This window comes from Aquarana catesbeiana, linkage group LG05, assembly GCF_042186555.1.
Source record: "Aquarana catesbeiana isolate 2022-GZ linkage group LG05, ASM4218655v1, whole genome shotgun sequence".
Classification (NCBI taxonomy): Eukaryota; Metazoa; Chordata; class Amphibia; order Anura; family Ranidae; genus Aquarana; species Aquarana catesbeiana.
Genome location: NC_133328.1, coordinates 473,990,493 through 474,012,259, shown reverse-complemented (window position 1 = coordinate 474,012,259; position 21,767 = coordinate 473,990,493). Strand labels below are relative to the sequence as shown.

The 21,767-nt window shown below is 41.9% G+C and overlaps 1 protein-coding gene across 1 annotated transcript in view; it reads right to left on the bottom strand.

Moving 5' to 3' along the window:
* The window catches only part of GREB1L (GREB1 like retinoic acid receptor coactivator), a 199,353-nt gene that overhangs the window by 22,140 nt on the left and 155,446 nt on the right, over positions 1 to 21,767 (bottom strand). The window contains exons 25-28 of the mRNA XM_073631446.1: positions 21,181 to 21,324; positions 2,567 to 2,703; positions 1,897 to 2,058; positions 1,612 to 1,813 (exon numbers count right to left, since the gene is read on the bottom strand). Of these exons, the coding sequence (XP_073487547.1) occupies positions 1,612 to 1,813; positions 1,897 to 2,058; positions 2,567 to 2,703; positions 21,181 to 21,324 (645 nt within the window). The remainder of the gene's footprint in view (positions 1 to 1,611; positions 1,814 to 1,896; positions 2,059 to 2,566; positions 2,704 to 21,180; positions 21,325 to 21,767) is intronic.

The window sequence follows — 21,767 nt, the reverse complement described above, 5'->3', positions numbered from 1 at the left end:
ACAGGTAAAGTTCAGTTTAAAACAAATCCTGTCACAGACCATTCATTTTAACAAAAATCTTCCCATAAGATTACATGTTCATTTAATATATTTCATGCATGATATTCACTTGTAAAAGCCTTCCTCCTGTAGACAGCCACAACAGTAGGAGAGCTTTCACTCATTTGACCCTCTAAAACATTTTCCTTTAGTCCTCCCCTGACAGCTATATAACAGTTTACATAGGAAGGCGAGGAGAGGGGTGAAGGACCTGGGCACCGAAAGTAATTAGGAGAGTCCTGAAAGATGGGAGGACTTGGAAGTGCAAGCAGGGAGGGGGCTGTGCTAGGGATTTGACTCATGGAGTAGTTCAATTTGCTAGCAGGTTGAAAAGCACACTTCAAGTTAATACAGTTTTTGTTTTATGGAATAAACACTGCAAGCAAGCACCTAAAATGCTTGATTTTTCGGTGCCATTACCTACAATTTTAAGGCACAATAGTTAGGTCAGAACGTTCTGAATCCTTTATTGGTCCTTATCGGTGAACTCCATCCTCATTTTGGATGAGTCGGAACTGCTATCATTGACCTGGCCAGCTGACACACTGACCAAAAGGTCCATGTCCTTTCCTTTATCCCCTTTCCCTTTTTGATACAATATAGTTAGGTTACCCTGTGACTGGACAGAAAAGGAGAAGCAACACACCCATAAGGTCATGGCCCTCTCCTCCTACGGTATTAAGCAGCAGAACCATGATTAGCCCAGTACTGCCCCTCCCACTGTGAATGTTGCTTTGCTGACAGATTTAGGTATGAATACTTGTTCCTAACAGAAAATTACATATACTTTTTATTTTTTAGTGAACACAACATGAATACATTCTGTTTTATAGCTTTCTATATATTAATTATATATAAACTATATATAAATTTATAATATAAATTTATAACATGTTAACCCGATAAAAGCTACCAAGGAGTCATTTTTGGGGCCTTGATGGAGTCACCAACACTGTATCTTGTCCTAGGCCAACAAGGCTCAGGCCAGCACTTTGGAGGGGGGCAGCATAACTATCTATATATATTTTTTCTTGATTGTTTTTTAGTTTAATTAAACTACAATCTTAATATTATAATAGAATAATATATATATATATATATATATATATATATATATATATATATATATATATATATATATATGAAAATGTATTTGTTGACAGGGCGGGTCTTAAACAGGAAGGGGTTTGGCCTTGACAAGGGGTGGTTCATAATTAAATTAGGGGGGCACGAGTTTAGTCAGGCCTAGGGCAGCACAAAACCACTGGGTGTCACCTATAGTAGTTAGACATCCATATTAGTTAATGTTAATTATCTCACCATTGATCAGAAGTAGCTGGCTTTCCTAAAAGCGGTTTTAATTCTAGATAGCAAAAATTAGGTATGGCAGGAGTGTGGACCTTCATGATATACTACAGGAACTCATTTAGCAATAGTGTGAATGTATATGGATGAATATATCTGAATGCATAGCCTGTGAGTGGTGACAGATTTAACAACCAAAATCGATCACCTAACATAATGTAAAGTGTTTGAAGGATAAGGACACAATGGATGGATGTAGTCACTTACCGGCTCCAGCATTATTAAACATGCTAGGAAGAACCAGCATGATGTGGTTGGCCCAGTACTTTCGGTAAAGTGGCATCTCATACTCCTTTACGACCATAATATGCAGGTGACTGTTACCTTCCATTGCATGATATAGGTTTAATAGTCCATGTTCATGTCGGCCACTTGAAGGCGTAAAAATTGGACTCTTAATGTTGGGGCTCTGTGGAAAAAAAGACGTCAAAATAGTCACTTCCTTACTCCCTATCTTATATATTGAGGAGCACAAGTGAAACAGACACTTACTTTATCAGACACCAGGGGGAGTCGCATGCTCTCCAGGTGCTTGCCCTGTTTGCTAAAGACGAAATTATGTTCTTTGGACTTGGGGATGATGAAGTGAAGTTGAACCTCCTCACCAAGCATGGAGGATGAAAAAGTAAAGGCATGTATGGTAGATTCAAGCATCTAAAGTAGCAGAATAAAGAATTCATGAGTGACCATTTACCACCAAAAAAAAAGCCCAAATTTGTTCTGAAAAACAAGTTATAATCCACCTGGATGTACAAAGTAGTTGTGACAATATGTACGATTTTACCAACACATATTAAAGTTACAAAATTGTGTTCAGGCAATAACATTTGTTTTACCCTAAGGCCGAAGGGGTTAGGTGAAATCCTGAGGCACCAGAGGAATACAGTAACTTAAATATGGTAGAACAAGTGTTCTAAATTGAAACGTCACAATAATAAAAAATATAAATATATATTATCTATATATATAGATATAATATATCTATATATAGATATAGATATATATCAATATCTAGATATTGATATATCTATATATATTTTAGGGTAAACATTACAGTTTTTGGGAAAAGCACAGGTTCCCATTAACACAGGATGTTATGGGCTATGCACTCCCATGACCGATCTAAAACGTTTTTAAAACGTGTTCTAAAATGCGTTGGTACCTGTAACGCAGAGCTGACATCCATGTACTGGTGACACTGCTCACAATGGTGAAAAGTATTGTACGAGGCAAATTTTGTCAGCATCATAGAAATGGTTTGACGTTTCCTAGATTCATCAGAGCGACCTCCAGATGACTCTGCACAAAAACACAAGTGATAGGAAAATTCTAATACCAGATAAATTATAAAAATTATATATATAATATAATATAATATAATATAATATAATAAAAATTTGCTTAAGTCTACGGTTTCGACACAGATTTATGCAAAAACCACTGTAATTGTGGCAACATTTATACAGGTGGCAGAAGCAGGCACAGATACAGTTGTTATTACCCAAGTTTCTTACTCCATGTAAAGATACTTATTCAAAGCAAATGCAATGCATGTGAACATTTCCTAAAATTTCCACTCCGTAATTAAAAGATAAAATGAAACTGCGCCTTGTCAGGTTTAAAATCGTATACATTTTTCTGCTAGTCTTTCAAAACTGTACAGTTTTTACGTAGGCACTGTAGAAAACTAGAATACCCTACACTGTAGGACACTTGGAGAGGGAGGGACAGTCCTCCCAGGCAACTGGGCTCTATTGCTTTGCAAAGTGCCCTCTCTAAGCAAGCTTACAGTAAGAAAAAGAACAGAAGGATGACCTTGCTGGTATGCTGCTGCCACAAAATGTCATATTGGTAGGATAGGGCAGGCTCGAAACCAAGCTGTAAAGGGAAGATAAAGTGGCTTTTGGTCTGTGATCACTCTATCTGCCACATTTTACTTTGGAATGAGCTTAATTGTGACTCTACCACAAAGTGAAATGCATGACAGGGAGGGAAGTGGGTGTTTTGTTGTGTAGCCTTCATTTCTTTGGATGTTGAGGCAGGCTTAAAGTGGCGTTCCAGTCCCCCCAAATATATATATATTTTTAAAGACTGCTCTGTAACTGTCTCAACCTGTAAATGAACATTTCTAACATGTCATTATTTTTTGCGCTTTTACTTTCTTTAAAAATAGTTAAGTTACTTACTGATCTTGGAAGCAGGCAGGTTCCATTTTAGTTGTGGGCACCTAAAGCCCTCTCGTGATAATTTCCTGGATTTCTTTGCAGCTGTCTACCCATCGTGCACCTCCAACACCAAATCTCGCAATGCTCAGTAATGCATATATACATATTACACACACACACACACACGATATTATAGTGATAATGTGTAGCCCGCGCTGAGACCGAATAACATTCAGCAGACTTATGCCCTGTACACACGGTCGGATTTTCCAATGGAAAATGTGTGATAGGACCTTGTTGTCGGAAATTCTGACCGTGTGTGGGCTCCATCACACATTTTCCATCGGATTTTCCGACACACAAAGTTTGAGAGCAGGATATAAAATTTTCCGACAACAAAATCCGTTGTCGGAAATTCCGATCGTGTGTACACAAATCCGACGGACAAAGTGCCACGCATGCTCAGAATAAATAAAGAGATGAAAGCTATTGGCCACTGCCCCGTTTATAGTCCCGACGTACGTGTTTTACGTCACCGCGTTTAGAACGATCGGATTTTCCAACAACTTTGTGTGACCGTGTGTATGCAAGACATTCTACGGGGCATTAGAATGTAACTGTGTGCAGGGAGAGAGAGGAGCTGTCAGAATTCATCGGTGATGTTAGGGGTGGGCGGGACCAAGCAGCTATCGAACACCAGACAATTATTGGGCTTCTTAAGAAAGGGGGCGGAGCCGCATACACATAGCGGCCCGCCCTGACGCCATCCTATTGGCTGGTGTTCGATAGCTGCTCAGTCCAGCCCACCCCTGACATCACTGATGAATTCTGACAGCTCCTCTCTCTCCCTGCATATGTGAGATTTCAGCAGTAGGCGATTCCCAAGGAGTCATGGGATACATGACACCGCTATCCCAGGAACACTTGCGAATCGCCTAGTGATGCAATTGCCTAGGCGATCGCAAGGCGGAAATAATGTATAAATCGAAAAACAGGTAATTATCAGAAGAAAAAAAATGCCCATTGTGAAAACTATGAGCTAAGGGCATGCAGCACAGCCAAAGAGAAAAAAAATGGGTGGAACTCAGCTTTAACCACTTGCCGACTGCCTAACGCAGATATACTGCTGCAGAATGGCACGGGCAGGCAAAATCACGTACCTGGTGCCCGAGGCGGTTGGTATTGTTAGGGGAGCGATCCGTGCTGAGGGGGAGACCACTCATTCGTGGCCACCCCCTCGCGATCGCTCCCAACGAATGACAATCTTCCTCTGCTGCTGTAATGTAAACAGCGGCAGAGGAAGTGATGTCATCTCTCCTCGTGTTTTTCATTCTGGCGCCGAGGAGAGAAGACATCCAAGTAAGTCTGCACAACACTACACTGACAGTAGAACACTCTAGGCACACTTTTCACCCCCCATCACCCCCCTGTACCCCCTGTCACAGTGACACCAATAGCAGTTTTTTGTTTTTTTTCTGATTATTGCATTGGTGTCATTTTGTGACAGTTATAAGTGGTAGGGCAGTTAGTGATAGGCCCCTTTAGGTCTAGGGTACCCCCCTAACTCCCCCTAATAAAGTTTTAACCCCTTGATTCCCCCCCCCCCCCCGTCGCCAGTGTCACTAAGCGATCATTTTTCTGATCGGTGTATTAGTGTCACAGGTGATGCTAGGTAGGGAGGTAAGTATTTAGGTTCGCCGTCAGCGTTGTATAGCGTCAGGGACCCCCATATACTACCTAGTAAAGGTTTTAACCCCTTGATTGCCCCCTAGTTAACCCTTTTACCAGTGATCACCGTATAACTGTTACGGGTGACACTGGTCAGTTAGTTTGTTTTTTATAGTTTCAGGGCACTCACCATTTATTACCTAATAAAGGTTTAACCCCCTGATCGCCCGGTAGTGATATAAGTTAAGTTTTAGGGTCAGATAGGGTCTGCGTCGCCCCAAACAGCGTGATGTTAGTGCCAGTACCGCTAACACCCACGCACGCAGCATACACCTCCCTTAGTGGTATAGTATCTGAACGGATCAATATCTGATCCGATCAGATCTATACTAGCGTCCCAAGCAGTTTAGGGTTCCCAAAAACGCAGTGTTAGTGGGATCAGCCCAGATACCTGCTAGCACCTGCATTTAGCCCCTCCACCCAGCCCAGCCCACCCAAGTGCAGTATTGATCGATCACTGTCACTTACAAAACACTAAACACACATAACTGCAGCGTTCGCAGAGTCAGGCCTGATCCCTGCGATTGCTAACCATTTTTTGGTAACGTTTTGATACAGTCGCTAACAGTCAGGAGCTTATTTACCTGTGAGTCTCACTAGTGTACCACTAAATTTAGAGCCCAAAATGGCAAATCGAAGGTACAGTAGTGAAGAGGCCTACACGTTTCTGAGCATGACAGATAGTGAAGAGGAAGTCACTCATCTGTCAGATTCAGGCTCAGAATACGATCCTGTGGAGGACAGCGGCTCCATGACAGATAGCTCTGACGACAGAGTTGTGGTCCCTGCCAAGGTCAGGCGTACCAGAGCCCAATCTTCTTCTTCTGTCGTTGATGTGCAAGAACCACAGGTCCCTCATATGGAGCAGAGCAGTACTAGCACCGCTATTCCTTCTGGTGAACTGGCAAGCATCAGCGGCCTAGTACACCCTGGTCGTAGTCAATCCAGCAGTATCACATGGTGATGTGGCGAGTCCCATAAGTGCAGTTCAAGCTGGTGAGGTGGCAAGCACTAGTAGTGTCCCGCTGCCACAAAGAAGACGAATACAGGCCAGTCGTGCCCATAGTGCCCTTCCTGCTGCATTTTGCCAATCCTAATTGGGAACCCACCACTTCTGCAGCAACTGTACTTCCCCCATTCACTGGCCAACCCGGCATTCAGGTGGAAACAGTTGATTTTACGTCACTTGATTTTTATTCGCTGTTTTTCACCGAAGATCTCTCTAGATCTATTGTGGACCAAAGCAATTTGTACGCTGGTCAACACATCGTCACTATTCCCCAGTCCTCCCTTGCCAGAGATTGGAGACCAATTACAGTTTCCGAATTTAAGCTATTTCTGGGCCTTTCCCTCAACATGGGCATAACTAAAAAGAGTGAGTTGCGGTCATATTGGTCCACTGACCTAATTCACCATATGCCCTTGTTCTTTGCCTTCATGACCAGGGCACGATACGAGCAGATCTTGCGGTTCATGCACTTCAATGACAATGAACTCTGTCGTCCTTGTGGAGACCCTGGATACAATCGGTTCTACAAAATTAGGCCCCTCGTAAACCACTTCAACCAACGTTTTGCAGAATTGTTTACTCCCCATCAAGTTGTCTGCGTTGATGAGTACCTGATTAAGTTTTCTGGCCGCTTGTCATTCAAACAGTACCTTCCCAGCAAGCGTGCCAGATATGGGGTCAAGATGTATAAGCTCTGTGACAGGGCCACAGGCTATACATGTAGTTTCATGGTTTACGAGGGAAAAGATAGCCATGTAGAGCCGACAAACTGCTCTGACTACATAGGAAGCGCTGACAAGATTGTGTGGGACCTGGTGTCACCCTTATTCGGAAAGGGGTACCACTTATATGTGGACAAATGTTACACGAGCGTGCCACTTTTTAGTCACTTGTTTGATCAGCAGATTGGAGCATGTGGCACCATGCGATCTAATCGCCGGGGCTTTCCCCAGCGGCTTGTAGATTCCCGTCTTAGGCTGGGGGAGAGAGCCCACTTGCAGTGTAATAATTTGCTCGCTATGAAGTGGAGGGATAATAAGAATGTTTTGGTTCTTACCTCCCTTCATGCAGACACGACGGTCCAAATTACTACTGCGACTGGTGTTGTGGAGAAACCCCTCTGTGTCCACGAATATAACCAAAATATGGAAGGGGTGGACCTCAACGACCAGTTGTTGGTGCCGTACCCAATTGCCCGTAAGGCCAGACGCTGGTACAAGAATGTGTCTGTTTATTTATTTTAATTGGCTTTGCTGAACGCTCATGCGCTATACAGAGCTTCAGGACGGACTGGATCCTTCCTTAAATTCCAGGAAGAGATCGTCAGAGCCCTTCTGTTTCCAGACGGTGCTCCACCTCACCTTCCCCAACCAAATGCAGTAAGCCGGCTGCATGAGAGGCATTTTCCTTATGTCCTCCCGAGTACCCCTACTCAACGAGCCCCCCAAAGAAGATGTCATGTCTGCAGCAAGCGCAGATATAGGCGTGACACCCGCTATTATTGTCCCTCCTGTCCTGACAATCCTGGTCTTTGCATTGGTGAATGTTTTGAACGCTACCATACACTAGTTGAGTATTAGCGTAGGGTACAGCACTGCACAGACTAGGCACACTTTCACAGGGTCTCCCAAGATGCCATCGCATTTTGAGAGACCCGAACCTGGAACCGGTTACAGTTACAAAAAAAAAGGGTAAAAAAAAAAAAAACAAACAAAAAAAAAAATATAAAATAAAAAAACAAAAATAGTTGTCGTTTTATTGTTCTCTCTCTATTGTTCTGCTCTTTTTTACTGTATTCTATTCTGCAATGTTTTATTGTTATGTTTTATCATGTTTGCTTTATAGGTAGGCAATTTTTTTATACGTTACTGTTTACTGTGTTTTATTGTTAACCATTTTTTTGTTTTCAGGTACGCCATTCAGCTGCAGAACGGATTTATTTATCTTGACAGCAACAGCGTTTGCTCCCACGATACATAAAGCCGTGACTCCAGCGCTGTCGGAGGTGATTTCACCACCACAGTTAAAAAAAAGAGCATATATGCCGAAGCATGGGGGCAGCAGGGGCGGAGGAGCGATTTGCTACTACCTTTTGCGGGTGGATGCCCCCATGCTTCGGCATATATATATTTTAGGCACAGGTCGCGTTAAAAAATGTTTTATTTTTTACTAGGTTTTATTTGTATTTGCTTTTCAGGTATGGCAAGTCTTACTGTTATACTGTAATGCTACTTTGTTTTATTGTTAACCATCATTTGCTTAGCAGGTATGCCATTCAGATGCAGAGTGGATTTATTTATCTTGACAGCAACAGTGTTTGCTCCCAGGATACATAAAGCCATGACCCCAGCACTGTAGGAGGTGATTTCACCACCACAGTTAAAAAAAAAAAAAAAAAAAAAGAGCATATATGCCGAAGCATGGGGGCAGCAGGGGCGGAGGAGCGATTTGCTCCTACCATTTGGGGTGGATGCCCCCATGCTTCAGCATATATAAACGGTGCATGTATGGCCATCATTAGAAATGGGTGGATGAAGGGAGGTATTCTAATGGTGGGCATACCCACTGATCAATCTCTTTTTTTTCGTTCAGCCCACAGGCTGCATGAAAAAAAAGTTTACAATATATGCCCAACAGGGACCAGCAACGTACTGGTATGTTGCTGGACTTTGAGTGGCTATACCAGAATGATGCCTGCAGGTTTAGGTATCATCTTGGTATCATTCTTTTCAGCCAGTGGTCGGCTTTCATGTAAAAGCAATCCTAGCAGCTAATTAGCCTCTAGACTGCTTTTACAAGCAGTGGGAGGGAATGCCCCCCCCCCCCCACCGTCTTCCATGTTTTTCTCTGACTCTCCTGTCCCAACAGGGAACCTGAGAATGCCGGTGATTCGGCCAGGTGACCATAGAGCTGATCAGAGACCAGAATGGCTCCAAACATCTCTATGGCCTAAGAAACCGGAAGCTATGAGCATTTTATGACTTCGAATTCGCCGGATGTAAACAGCGACAATTCGAAATTGGGAAAGCATTTTATCACACCGATCTTGGTGTGGTCAGATGCTTTGAAGGCAGAGGAGAGATCTAGGGTCTAATAGACCCCAATCTTTTCAAAAAAGGAGTACCTGTCACCACCTATTGCTATCATAAGGGATAATTACATTCCCTGAGATAACAATAAAAATGATTAAAAAAGAAAAAAATGAAAGGAACAGTTTAAAAATAAGATTAAAAAAAAAAAAAAAAAAAAAAAAGCACCCCTGTCCCCCCCTGCTCTCGCGCAAAGGTGAACACAAGCGTCGGTCTGGCATCAAATGCCAACAGCAATTGCATCATGCATGTGAGATATCACCACGAAGGTCAGATCGAGGGCAGTAATTTTAGCAGTAGACCTCCTCTGTAAATCTAAAGTGGTAACCTGTAAAGGCTTTTAAAAATGTATTTAGTTTGTCACCACTGCACGTTTGTGCACAATTTTAAAGCATGTCGTGTTTGGTATCCATATGCTCGGCCTAGGATCATCTTTTATATTCTATCAAACATTTGGGCAATATAGTGTGTTTTAGTGCATTAAAATTTAAAAAAGTGTGTTTTTTCCCCAAAAAATTAGTTTGAAAAATCGCTGCGCAAATACTGTGTGAAAAAAAAATGAAACACCCACCATTTTAATCTGTATAGCATTTGCTTTAAAAAAATATATATATATATATATGTTTGGGAGTTCAAAGTAATTTTTTTCCAAAAAAAAAAACATTTTTTCATGTAAACAAAAAGTGTCAGAAAGGGCTTTGTCTTCAAGTGGTTAGAAGAGTGGGTGATGTGTGACATAAGCTTCTAAATGTTGTGCATAAAATGCAAGGATAGTTAAAAAAAACCCAAATGACCCCATTTTGGAAAGTAGACACCCCAAGCTATTTGCTGAGAGGTATAGTGAGTATTTTGCAGACCTCACGTTTTGTCACAAAGTTCTGAAAATTGAAAAAAAAAACAACACACATTTTTCTTGACTTTCTTCATTTTCAAAAACAAATGAGAGCAGCAAAATACTCACCATGCCTCTCAGCAAATAGCTTGGGGTGTCTACTTTCCAAAATCATTTGTCATTTGGGGGTGTTTTGTGCCATCTGGGAATTGAATGGCCTTCAAAACTGTGATAGGTAGTGAGGAGTGAAATCAAAAGTTTACGCCCTTAGAAATCCTGAAGGCGGTGCATGCTTTTCGGGGCACCGTACGCGGCTAGGCTCCCAAAAAGTCCCACACAAGTGGTGTCCCCACTCAGGAGAAGCAGTTAAATGTATTTTGGGGCGCAATTTCACATATAACCATGGCATTTGTGAGCAATATATCATTTAGTGACAACTTTTTGTAAAAATTTTTTTTTTTTTTTTTTTTTTTTAATTATTCAATCACTTGGGTCAAAAAAAATGTAATATTTAATGGGCTCAACATGCCTCTCAGCAATTTCCTTGGGGTGTCTACTTTCCAAAATGGGGTCATTTGGGGGGGGGGGGGGGTTTGTACTGCCCTGCCATTTTAGCCCTCAAGAAATGACATAGGCAGTCAAACTAAAAGCTGTGTAAATTCCAGAAAATGTACCCTAGTTTGTAGACGCTATAACTTTTGCGCAAACCAATAAATATACGCTTATTGACATTTTCTTTACCAAAGACATGTGACCGAATACATTTTGGCCTAAATGTATGACTAAAATTGAGTTTATTGGATTTTTTATAACAAAAAGTAGAAAATATTTTTTTCCAAACTTTTCGGTCTTTTTCCGTTTATAGCGCAAAAAATAAAAACGCAGAGGTGATCAAATACCATCAAAAGAAAGCTCTATTTGTGGGAAAAAAGGATGTAAATTTTGTTTGGGTACAGCATTGAATGACCGCGCAATTAGCAGTTAAAGTGACGCAGTGCCAAATTGTAAAAAGTGCTCTGGTCAGGAAGGGGGTAAATCCTTCCGGGGCTGAAGTGGTTAAGGAGACAGCCGCACACACACACATACATACCAAAAAGGCAGTTGACACAGAATAAACATCATACATATAAACCACTAAACATTCCTTTTAATCGCAAATAAAGTGAAGTCACTGAGATAGCTTATACGTCTTAAAGAGCCTTAAAAGTGGTTGTAAACCCTTATATACCCAGTGAAGTGGCTAACCTCAGGTGATACACAGAGATGAAACAAATCCTCCTACATACGCTGTACTTTATTATTCAGCTTGTCTGAGCTTTCAGAAAGCAGGAGCAGATAGCTAAAGTTACTCTGCAGAGCTCAGTGAGAGCTGATTGGAGGGAAGGGACACAACCCCCTTCACACAACACAGGAACAAAACTGTGGCTTTCCATCACAGGTTGTGTGCTGGAGGCTCCCTTTCCTGTCAACTTTTTTGTCTTGGCGTCAGAAAAACTTTTCAGACATGACTAAGGAGAAAAAGGCAGCAGACAGAAATTACACTTCGTGCTCTGGATTGAGACAAGCACACACTATGCAGGGATATGCTTTGTTCAAATTTAATGTCAGATGTTTACAACTACTTTAAATTGTAAAGAAGGTGACCCCTATCTGAACATGAATTCTTGATCCATCATGAAACTATGTTGTATCCCATGACACATCATACAATTCAGACAGATCAACCCTTCTGTCAAATGGAGTGACCACACTTGTCGACAATAAAAGGACTACAGCTGATGACCTGATCACACTTACTTTGATATCAATCAGGAATTAAATAGTTATCACCCAGTAAAATCACTTTTGTTTAACTAGAATTAAATTCAGACAAATTTGTACAAGCTAGCCCTTCACTTGTGTTCCCATTTTCTCCATTTACGGCTTGCTGAGCACAGGGACTGTGTACTCCAAAGCTACGAGTTATGGCAAGTAAAGGGTTTTTAAGGAAGACTTTATGCTGGCCTGGTGCCGAAATCCCCCTTTGTGGTTTTCACTTCACACAAAGTTAAGAAAAAAAATAAAAATAATAATACTCTTCTACAACCTTTCAGCCAAATCCCATGGCCTTTCTCAAGTGCTAATTACACATTACAAATCAAACTAAGTAGCATGGCCAGCCAATTCACATGATCACATGATTATCAGAAAAAATCCAGGGGTAATCTGACACACAATCATCAAATGTTTATACTCCGTGACATTGCATCAAACAATCCCTAAAGCCAAGTTTAGGGTCAGATTTCTCCCACAAAACCTTTTGTTCCATTATTATATATCAGAACATATAGTAACATGTAGCACGTGGGGAACTTTTTACACAGTAAAAATGGATATTGGCAGGAATTTCAATTTAACTACTTAGGATTAAAGGGCTGTCGAATATTTCCTTTTCCTACTAATATATTTTTTCTCCCTTTATTCCAGGTGCCGTGTTATGTTTCTATATGTGGGAGATAACTTGACTAGGAAAAAAGGCAAGGCATAATACGTCAGTTTTTAAACTTAAGGATTGAACGGATAATTTATTATTTTAGTATTGTTAAATCTGATAGTATAGATCAGGGGTCTCCAAACTTTCTAAACAAAAGGGCCAGTTTACGGTTCTTCAGACTTAAGGGGGGCTGGACTATGGCCATCATTGGGAGTAGAAACGGTCTTGGCGACAGTGGAGAGTAAACACTGCATCTTTGGCATTAGGGAGAGGATATTGTTGGTGTCAGTGGGAAGAATAGTGCCCCGTCATTGATGCCAGTGAGAGGAATGCTGCCCCATTGTTGGTGTCAGTTGAAGAATAGTGCCACATTATTGGTATCAGTGGGAGGAATAGTGCCCTATTGTTGGTGTCAGTGGGAGGAATAGTGCCTTGTTGTTGTCAGTAACCGGAATCTTACTCTATCGTTCGTGTCAGTGGGAGGAAAAGTGCCCCAAAGGCAAGCAAAGTGCCGCATCTGGCCCCCGGGCCACAGTTTGGAGACCACTGGTATAGATAATTACTTTTTGATCTTCTTTAGTTTTCTAAAATTAAAGTGCATGTTGAGGCAATTCTTTTTATAGTTTTGGAATGGGGAAGGGCTACCATGGATGCTGAACCTGTGGTCCTCCAGCTGTTGCAGAACTACAAGCCCCATGAGGCATTGCAAGGATGACAGTTACAAGCAAGTCTTGCAAAGGCATGATGGGACTTGTAGTTCAACAGCAGCTGGAGGGCCACAGGTTGACCACGCTTGGGCTAGACCCTATGTCTATATATTTTTTTTATTTTTGCTGTGTTGCCATTGGGGAGATTGACCAATTTGTGCAGATAACCATTGTCAAGGGACACAAAAATGAGAACTCAAACATGTTAGATCTGTCAGAAGAGCAAGTGGTGAGTGGAAACTATCCAATAGGGACAAGTATTCTGGTGACATCTGTCCGAGATGGGAATTTCTCCCACTCTAGGGGAATTTCCTGGTAAAGGATAAGCTCACCTTTAACAAAAAATAAAAAAGATGCATTTTTTTGTTAGGAACCAAAAAGAAATTTGGTTTGAACCTGTAAAGCTTTGCACCCACCATCGGCAGGGCCCTGCAGACTGTCTGTATAGCCAACTGCCTGTACCTCTGATACAGGCAGGCAGTTACTGAATGTCAGGAAGCTCAATGAACTACCCTAGAGCGTTCAACAGCGCCCTGGAAGTTCATTAAGAACTACAAGCTGAAAATCCCAAAGGCACTTGTAGTTAATTTATTCACACAGCCACACTCTGAATTGTGACAGCGGGTGTGGGGAGAAGATCCAAAGAAATGGGAGGGGAGGGGGGTTGATGCTGAACAAGTTACATAGTTACATATTTACATAGTAAGCGAGGTTGAAAAAAAGACACGTCCATCAAGTTCAACCTATGTGTATGATTTTTTGTCAGTATTACATTGTATATCCCTGTATGTTGTGGTCGTTCAGGTTCTTACCTAATAGTTTTATTAAATTATCGATGAAACCACTACCTGTGGAAGAGAATTCCACATCATAACCACTCTTACAGTAAAGAATCCTCTACGCAGTTTAAGGTTAAAACTGCTTTTCTTCTAATTTTATTAAATGGCCGTGTGGCTTATTAAATTCCGTTACGTGGAAAAGTTTTATCCCTATTGCGTTGTCACCAGTACAGTATTTGTACATTGAAGTCATATCCCCTCTCAAGCGTCTCTTCTCTAGAGAAAACAAGTTCAGTGCTTGTAACCTTTCCTCATAACTAATGTCCTCCAGTTCCTTTATTAGTTTTGTTGCCCTTCTCTAGACTCTCTCCAGTTCCAGCACATCCTTCCTGAGGACTGGTGCCCAGAACTGGACAGCATACTCCAGGTGCGTCCAAACCAGAGTCTTGTAGAGTGGGAGAATTTTATCTCTGGAATTAATCCCCTTTTTAATGCATGCCAATATTCTGTTTGCTTTGCTTGCAGCAGCTTGGCATTGTATGCCTTTACTGAGCCTGTCATCTACTAGGACCCCCAGGTCCTTTTCCATCCTAGATTCCCCCAAATGTTCTCCCCCCAGTGAGTAGAATGCATTCATATTTTTGCAACCCAAATGCATTATTTTATTTTAAATATTTTTCCACATTAAAACCTCTTTTGCCATGTAGTTGCCCACCTAATTAATTTGTTCAGATCTTCTTGCAAGGTTTCCACATCCTGCGGAGAAGTTATTGCCCTGCTTAGCTTAGTATCGTCCACAAATACAAAGATTGAACTATATATACCATCCTCCAGGTCATTTATGAATAAATTAAATAGGATTGGTCCCAGGACAGAACCCTGGGGGACCCCACTCCCCCCCCAGCCCATTCCGAGTACTCCTCATTTATTGCTACCCTCTGAACTCGCCCCCGTAGCCAGTTTTCAATCTGTAAATCTCAAATGTACTCACCCTATGGTCCATGCCAACCAACCTTACTTTGTACAGTAAACGTTTATGGGGAACTGTATCAAATGCTTTTGCAAAATCCAAATACACCACGTCTACGGGCCTTCCTTTATCTAGATGGCAGCTCACCTCCTCATAGAAGGTTAATAGATTGGTATGGCAAGAACGATTCTTTATGAATCAATGCTGATTATTGCTAATGATATCGTTGTCATTACCAAAATCTTGTATGCCCATTATCCCCTCCAAGAGCTTGCATACAATTGATGTTAGGCTAACTGGTCTGTAATTCCCAGGGATGTATCTCGGCCCTTTTTTAATTATTGGTGCTACATTGGCTTTTCTCCAATCAGCTGGTACCCTTCCAGTCAGTAGACTGTTTGTAAAAATTAGCAACTATGGTCTGGCAATTACTTGACCGAGTTCATTAAGGATCCTCGGGTGCAAGCCATCTGGTCCTGGTGACTTAGTGTTATGTTTTTCAAGTCTATTTCCAATTCTGTCCTCTGTTAGCCATGAGAGTGCTTCCTGTGATGTGTCACAAGGATAAACATGGCAGTTTTTGTTACTGAAGCCCCCCGATTCCCTCGTGAAGACTGAGAAGAATAAATTCAATAACTTCGCCATCTCTCAATCCTTAGTAACCAGATTCCCTTCATCATTCTTTATGGGACCAATATGATCTTACCTCCCTGTCTTACTATTTATGTACCTAAAGAATTTCTTGGGATCTTTCTTACTCTCCTCCGCTATGTGCCTTTCGTGTTCTATCTTAGCTGCTCTGATTGCACCCTTACATTTCTTGCTGCATTCTTTGTAAAGTTGGAATGCTGATGATGATCCCTCAGCCTTGTATTTTTTTTAAGGCCTTCTCCTTTGCTTTTATATGCATTTTTACATTGGTATTAAGCCATCCAGGACATTAGCTCTTTTAAATTTATTTCTCATTGGAATGCACTGGCTAATGCCCTTATTTAATATGCTCTTAAAGCATACTCATTTCTCCTCTGTTTTTTTTTTGTTCCTAAGATTGTATCCCAATTTGTATCTTCTAGCAAGCCTCGTAGCTTAGGGAAGTTAGCTCTTTTGAAATTCAGTGTCTTTGTATTCCCTTTAGGTTTCCTATTAGTGTGATTTATACTAAAACTAATTGACCTGTGATTGCCATTTCCTAAACTGACCTGTATTTCCACATCTGTGATCAGCTCTGTATTGTTAGTAATCAGTAGGTCTAGTAACTCTTTGTTTCTAGTTGGTGCCTTAACCATATGACCCAATAAATTGTCCTGCAAGACATTTTGGAAATGGGGCGCCTTAAATGAATGCGCAGTTCCTTCCACCCAGTCTATGTCTGGATAATAAAAAGTCCCCCATTATGACGACACTTCCGATCCTTGCAGTTAATCCAAATTGTGATAGGACGTCTGCCTCCTCCCTCAGGTTAGGGGGGCCTATAGCATACTCCCAGTATTACTTTCCCCTTAATTTCATCCCTTTGCAGCTCTACCCATAAGGATTCCACCTCTTCCCTAGCTCCCTTAGTGATGTCATCTCTCACATTCACTCCTACATCATTTTTGATATACAGTCATACCCCTCCCCCTTTTTTACCAGCTCCATCCCAGCGATATAAGGAATACCCTTGAATGGCTGCCAACCAATCATGAGAGCTGTTGAACCAAGTCTATGAAATTCCTACAAAATCTAAACCATCATCATACAATAGCTCTAGTTCTCCCATCTTGTCCGCCAGACTGCTGGCATTGGTGAACATGCCATGTAGTTTAGACCAGTCACATACTGTCTCCTTATTAGGTATTTTGAGGTTGAAAATAGGACTTGTTACTATACTTACCTTGGGTTTAGGTGCTTTAGTCAACCTACCACTAATGCCCCCAATACTACCCTCTGGAATATGTTCCGTGCTGACTGACTATCTCTACCTCTGCCCCCCCCAGTTTAAAAGCCCCGCTAACTTTTCAGCCATCTTCACTCCCAGCAGATCTGCACCGTCCCCATTTAGGTGCAGTCCGTCCCTTCTATAGAGCTGGTAACTGACAGAGAAGTCGCCCCAGTTCTCCAGGATCCCAAACCCCTCCTTACTATACCAGCTCCTCAGCCACTTGTTTACTGCCCTAATCTCCCTCTGCCTTTCTGGTGAGGCTTGCGGTACAGGTAGTATTTCTGAGAATACTACCTTGGAGGTCCTTTTCCTCAATTTAGGTCCCAAGTCCCTAAAATCGTTTTCTAGGACACTCCATCTTCCTCTGACTTTGTCATTGGTGCCAATGTGCACCATGACAGTCGGATCTTCCCCAGCCCTACCCAGTAATCTGTCCACCAGATCCATGATGTCCCGAACCCGAGCGCAAGGTAGACAACATACAGTTTGGTGCTTCAGGTCTTTATGACAGATTGCCCTCTGTGTCCTTCTAAGAATTGAGTCCCCTACCACTAGAATCTGTCTTTCCTTTCCTTTGTCTTTACTCCCACCCTCACTGGAGGAGTCATTCCCCTGGCAGCTAGGGGAGTCACTGAACTCCAGCAGTGCTGGTCCCTTACTGGTTTCACCAATGTCACTCATCGGGGCATACTTATTGAGATGTTCCAGCCCAGGACCAGCCTTCTTGACTCTTTCCCCTCTATCCTTCCTGTCACCCATCTACTCTGCTTTGGTGCCTGCCCCTCTTTATCTCCACCCGCCTCTGTGCTGGCCCCTGCCTGGTATGATCCCAACTCTCCTTCAGTATGGAGGGATTTCTCAGTGTTGACAGTTGCTTCCCTAGATTCAGAACCTGGGCTACCAGGGAAACAATGTGCTTACATTTTGCACAGCAGTATTTGCCCTCGATCAGATGATCAAGGAACGCATACATGCTGCAAGATGTACACCAAGTTGCATCTCCACACCCACCGGGCATCATACCTACTAATTTGATGGGGATTGAGGATTATACCCTGTCCAAGTTAACTAACAACTAGCTTCCTGACACTCAGGTACACGCTAAAAATGGGTGTAACATGTTCAGAAAGGTGAACTTATCATTTAAGTCTGCACAACAGGATGTGAAATATCCCAGATGGAACACAGCAAAAAATATAAATAGTTTTGAGTATAAATACACTTTAAGGCCTCATGCACACAGAGCTTAAAAAATGCCACTTATAAGGCATTCAACTTTTTTTCTTTTGCCTGTAAAAGCACCTCTGTGGCCATGCACACATAGTAATGAATGAGCATATTTAAAAGAGGAGTGTTTACAGGCAGGAAAAAAAAAAGACTAAAGGCGCATTTTGAGAGGAGCTTTTGAGCAAAAATGCATATGCAAGTAAATGTATTCCAACGGCCAGAATGAATTCATATTTGGCCAGTAGAATGCATTTACGTTCAAACGCCGTACGCACATAAACAAATTCTTGCAGAAAAAAATGCTGCTTATTTTCATAAGTGCGTGTGATTACAAGTACTGGTGGAGGATGATTGGGTGCTCCATCCCAAGGGGTCTGGTCAGGACCCATATAACAGACAAACAATGTGCTCGCTATAATCTTTTGTTCTGTTTGTATGGTATTACAACACCCCAAGTCTTGGTTTGTCTGTTATATGGGTCCTGACCGGACCCCTTGGGATGGAGCACCCCATCATCCCCCACCAGTACTTGTAATCAGTGTCCACCTGAGTTATGGAGGAGTCCTTTTAGTTCTCCCATGAAGAGGAGTGTATTTCTCCCATGGTTAGGAGAAGCAGGATCTTTCATTCTATTAATAGTGTAGGATCCACTGATAATTAGGTACTTTGACATGGGTCTGGATACAGGAAACTGGTACAGATCAGGTAAACAGGCACTAGCTGAAAAGACCACTCAGCAAAGTGTGCATGTCACTGGCAGGTTTAAATAGGCGGACTGGCGCCAATGCATGCACGTGCCGGCTTGCGGCAGTACATGTTTTTTCTTGTGCACCTCTTGGAATGTCCACGCCTGCGCACCACTGCGCACTTGTTTCTCTTACAGAGGCCGCCCGTGCCTCCTGGAACAGGTGTGGGGTCGCAACCGCAACCCCTGTTGCTACGCCAGCGGGTTTAGGCATCCATGTGCTAGTGTGATAGCCACGCCATCCTGCAATTTACTTCTTGAGGATGAAGACATAGTAGGTAGTTACATCTGTGCTCTCTGAGACCTGAGAGCATGAGCTAAGGAGCAACTATATTTGTTACCATACTCATAAAAAGAATGCCTGTTCTGCATTAGAAGGTGTTTTGATTTATATAAGGAGTGTGTCCTAAATCTCATGGGCTTAAGTACCATATGGCCATATGGTGTAACCAAATCGCCATATTTGCTTATATTCAGGTACTTTAAAATGCCTTGTAGGATTTAAATGACATTTTTGTATGTGTGCACTCTAATCTTTTGTTCTGCATGAGGCTTAGGGCCCTTTGACACTGTCGGACTGATCGGGTTCGCCTGTCAGTTTTTCAGCCAGACCCGATCACTCACTCCGTTATCCTCTATGTTAACGCACCTGTCCATTTACACCTGCCGTCATCCAATAAATACAGACGGGTGGAGATCTGTTTACAATCCATCTAGCAGATCGGATTGACAGTGGGGTGTAAATGGACAGGCGGGCCATTTACATCTGACCACCCATAGAGGAGAGAGAGCTTTGTCTGTGTTCACTCTGCATAAGCAGAGCAGACATAGACCAGCCACCCACCTGCTCAGCAGGGATCAGCGGGGTGGAGTCTACTATGTGTGAAAGGGGCCAGCCCATTCACACAGGGGCAACTTTGGATCCGACTTCAAGTCGCCCCAAGTCGCCCCTAGTCGCCTCAAGTCGCGCTACATGAAAAAAATCAATGTAAGTGAATGGATCCATCTTAATGCATACTACTGCAGTCGCTCCAACTTCAGAAAAGGTTCCTGTACTACTTCAATCTGACTTGAAGGCAACTTGTACCCATTGATTTCAATGGAAGTTGCCTCCAAGTCTGATCACTGTTCATACTGAGGCAACTTTACAGGAAGCAGAAAGAAAACAGAAAGTAATTTCCTCCACTAAACAGCCACTAAACAGCCAGCCCCCTCCTTCTCACACACAGCTGATAAGCTCTGATTGGCCACTTGTAAAGTTCCCTGTCCTGCAGGCGACTTCAAGTTGTGTTGTAAGTTGCCCCAAGTCGTGCTGTGATTCATACTCAAGTCGTGTCCAAGTTGCCTCCCAAAGTCGTGCTGGAAGTCGTGTTGCCCCTGTGTGAATGGGCTCTAAAGGATTCTGGTTGATACTGTTCAAGGCTAAAAAGTGTTACAGAGTTGACATGCAATTGATCTAAAATTATGTAACAAAAGGTTTGTTTTGGGGGGGAATACAACTTGGTTTTAGAAATGATTACAATGTAACAGAGTATAAATGCAGTATTTTCTCTGTTGGCATAGAATGAGAATCTGTTCCCAAGCTACTTAGTTAGCTTTGACAAAAACCTGAACAATTGGCTGAAAGCATTTGTAAAGCTATTACTAAAAAAAAAATATCTTGAAAGAAGCAGATACTCCTGGAATGTTGCAGTCCTTGTATGGATATATCATTTGAGTGGTTAGCAGTATAAGCAGTTCACAAGCTCCCCTAATGACTGCTCCAGAACTGGATCAACATAGCAATTAAACATGTTGTTATTGTATTTTATATTTGCAATCACATTATTTGAAATTAGTTCTTTAATAACACATTTTTAAGCTTACATTTTTTAGGACCAGCAAGTATATTATTTGGCACATAGACTATTTTCTTCAAATCTAAGCAGGTCATATTGGCACAGTTGCAGATTTTGTTTCAAAATGGCAACATAAAGGGGCTGTAAAGCTTTGTGTTATTTCACCTTAATGCATCCTATGCATTAAGGTGAAAAAACACCTTGCACTAGCCCCCCTGAGCCCCCGTTTTACTTACCTGAGCCCCGAATCTCCGTGGGCACGAACCTATACAACTCCTTTAATAGAAATATACCTGGTTTGACTTGTGAACTGTGTACAGTGTAGAGTGGACTGGCTTGCCGATATTTTGGATCATGTATTGTGACATCAAACGGGATTTTGCTGATCACTTCAATATCTGGCCATAGCTCTGTTGTCAGCTCCTCCTGTCCTTCAACTGAAAGAGAAAAAAAGTAGAACATATTTCAGCATGATAGATGCCAGAAATTAAAAGCAGAAAGTGTAACCGCGCTAAAGCTTCAAAATAATATAAGCTCAAAGCTGCACGGATATAACACCAATATCAGTGTAAACAACAATCAAACAAAAACGTGCGCTAAGAATAGTATATGTGCAAAAAACAAATCGCATTTAAAGCAATCCTCATTAATGTCAATCATATATTGAAATAACCATTGACCAAAACAGCTGAGAATAATAATAAAGTGCAAAATGTGCTATAGTGTTAGCATACATAAATATATAGAGCAGTTTGTATAAAGTGCAAGGTATACTAGGGAGTGACCAAACATTAACAAACAAGCAGTTTAAATAATTATTTCTCCGGCACACCAAACAAGAACTATACAGTTGAGTGGCTGAACCTGATGGAAGCACCAA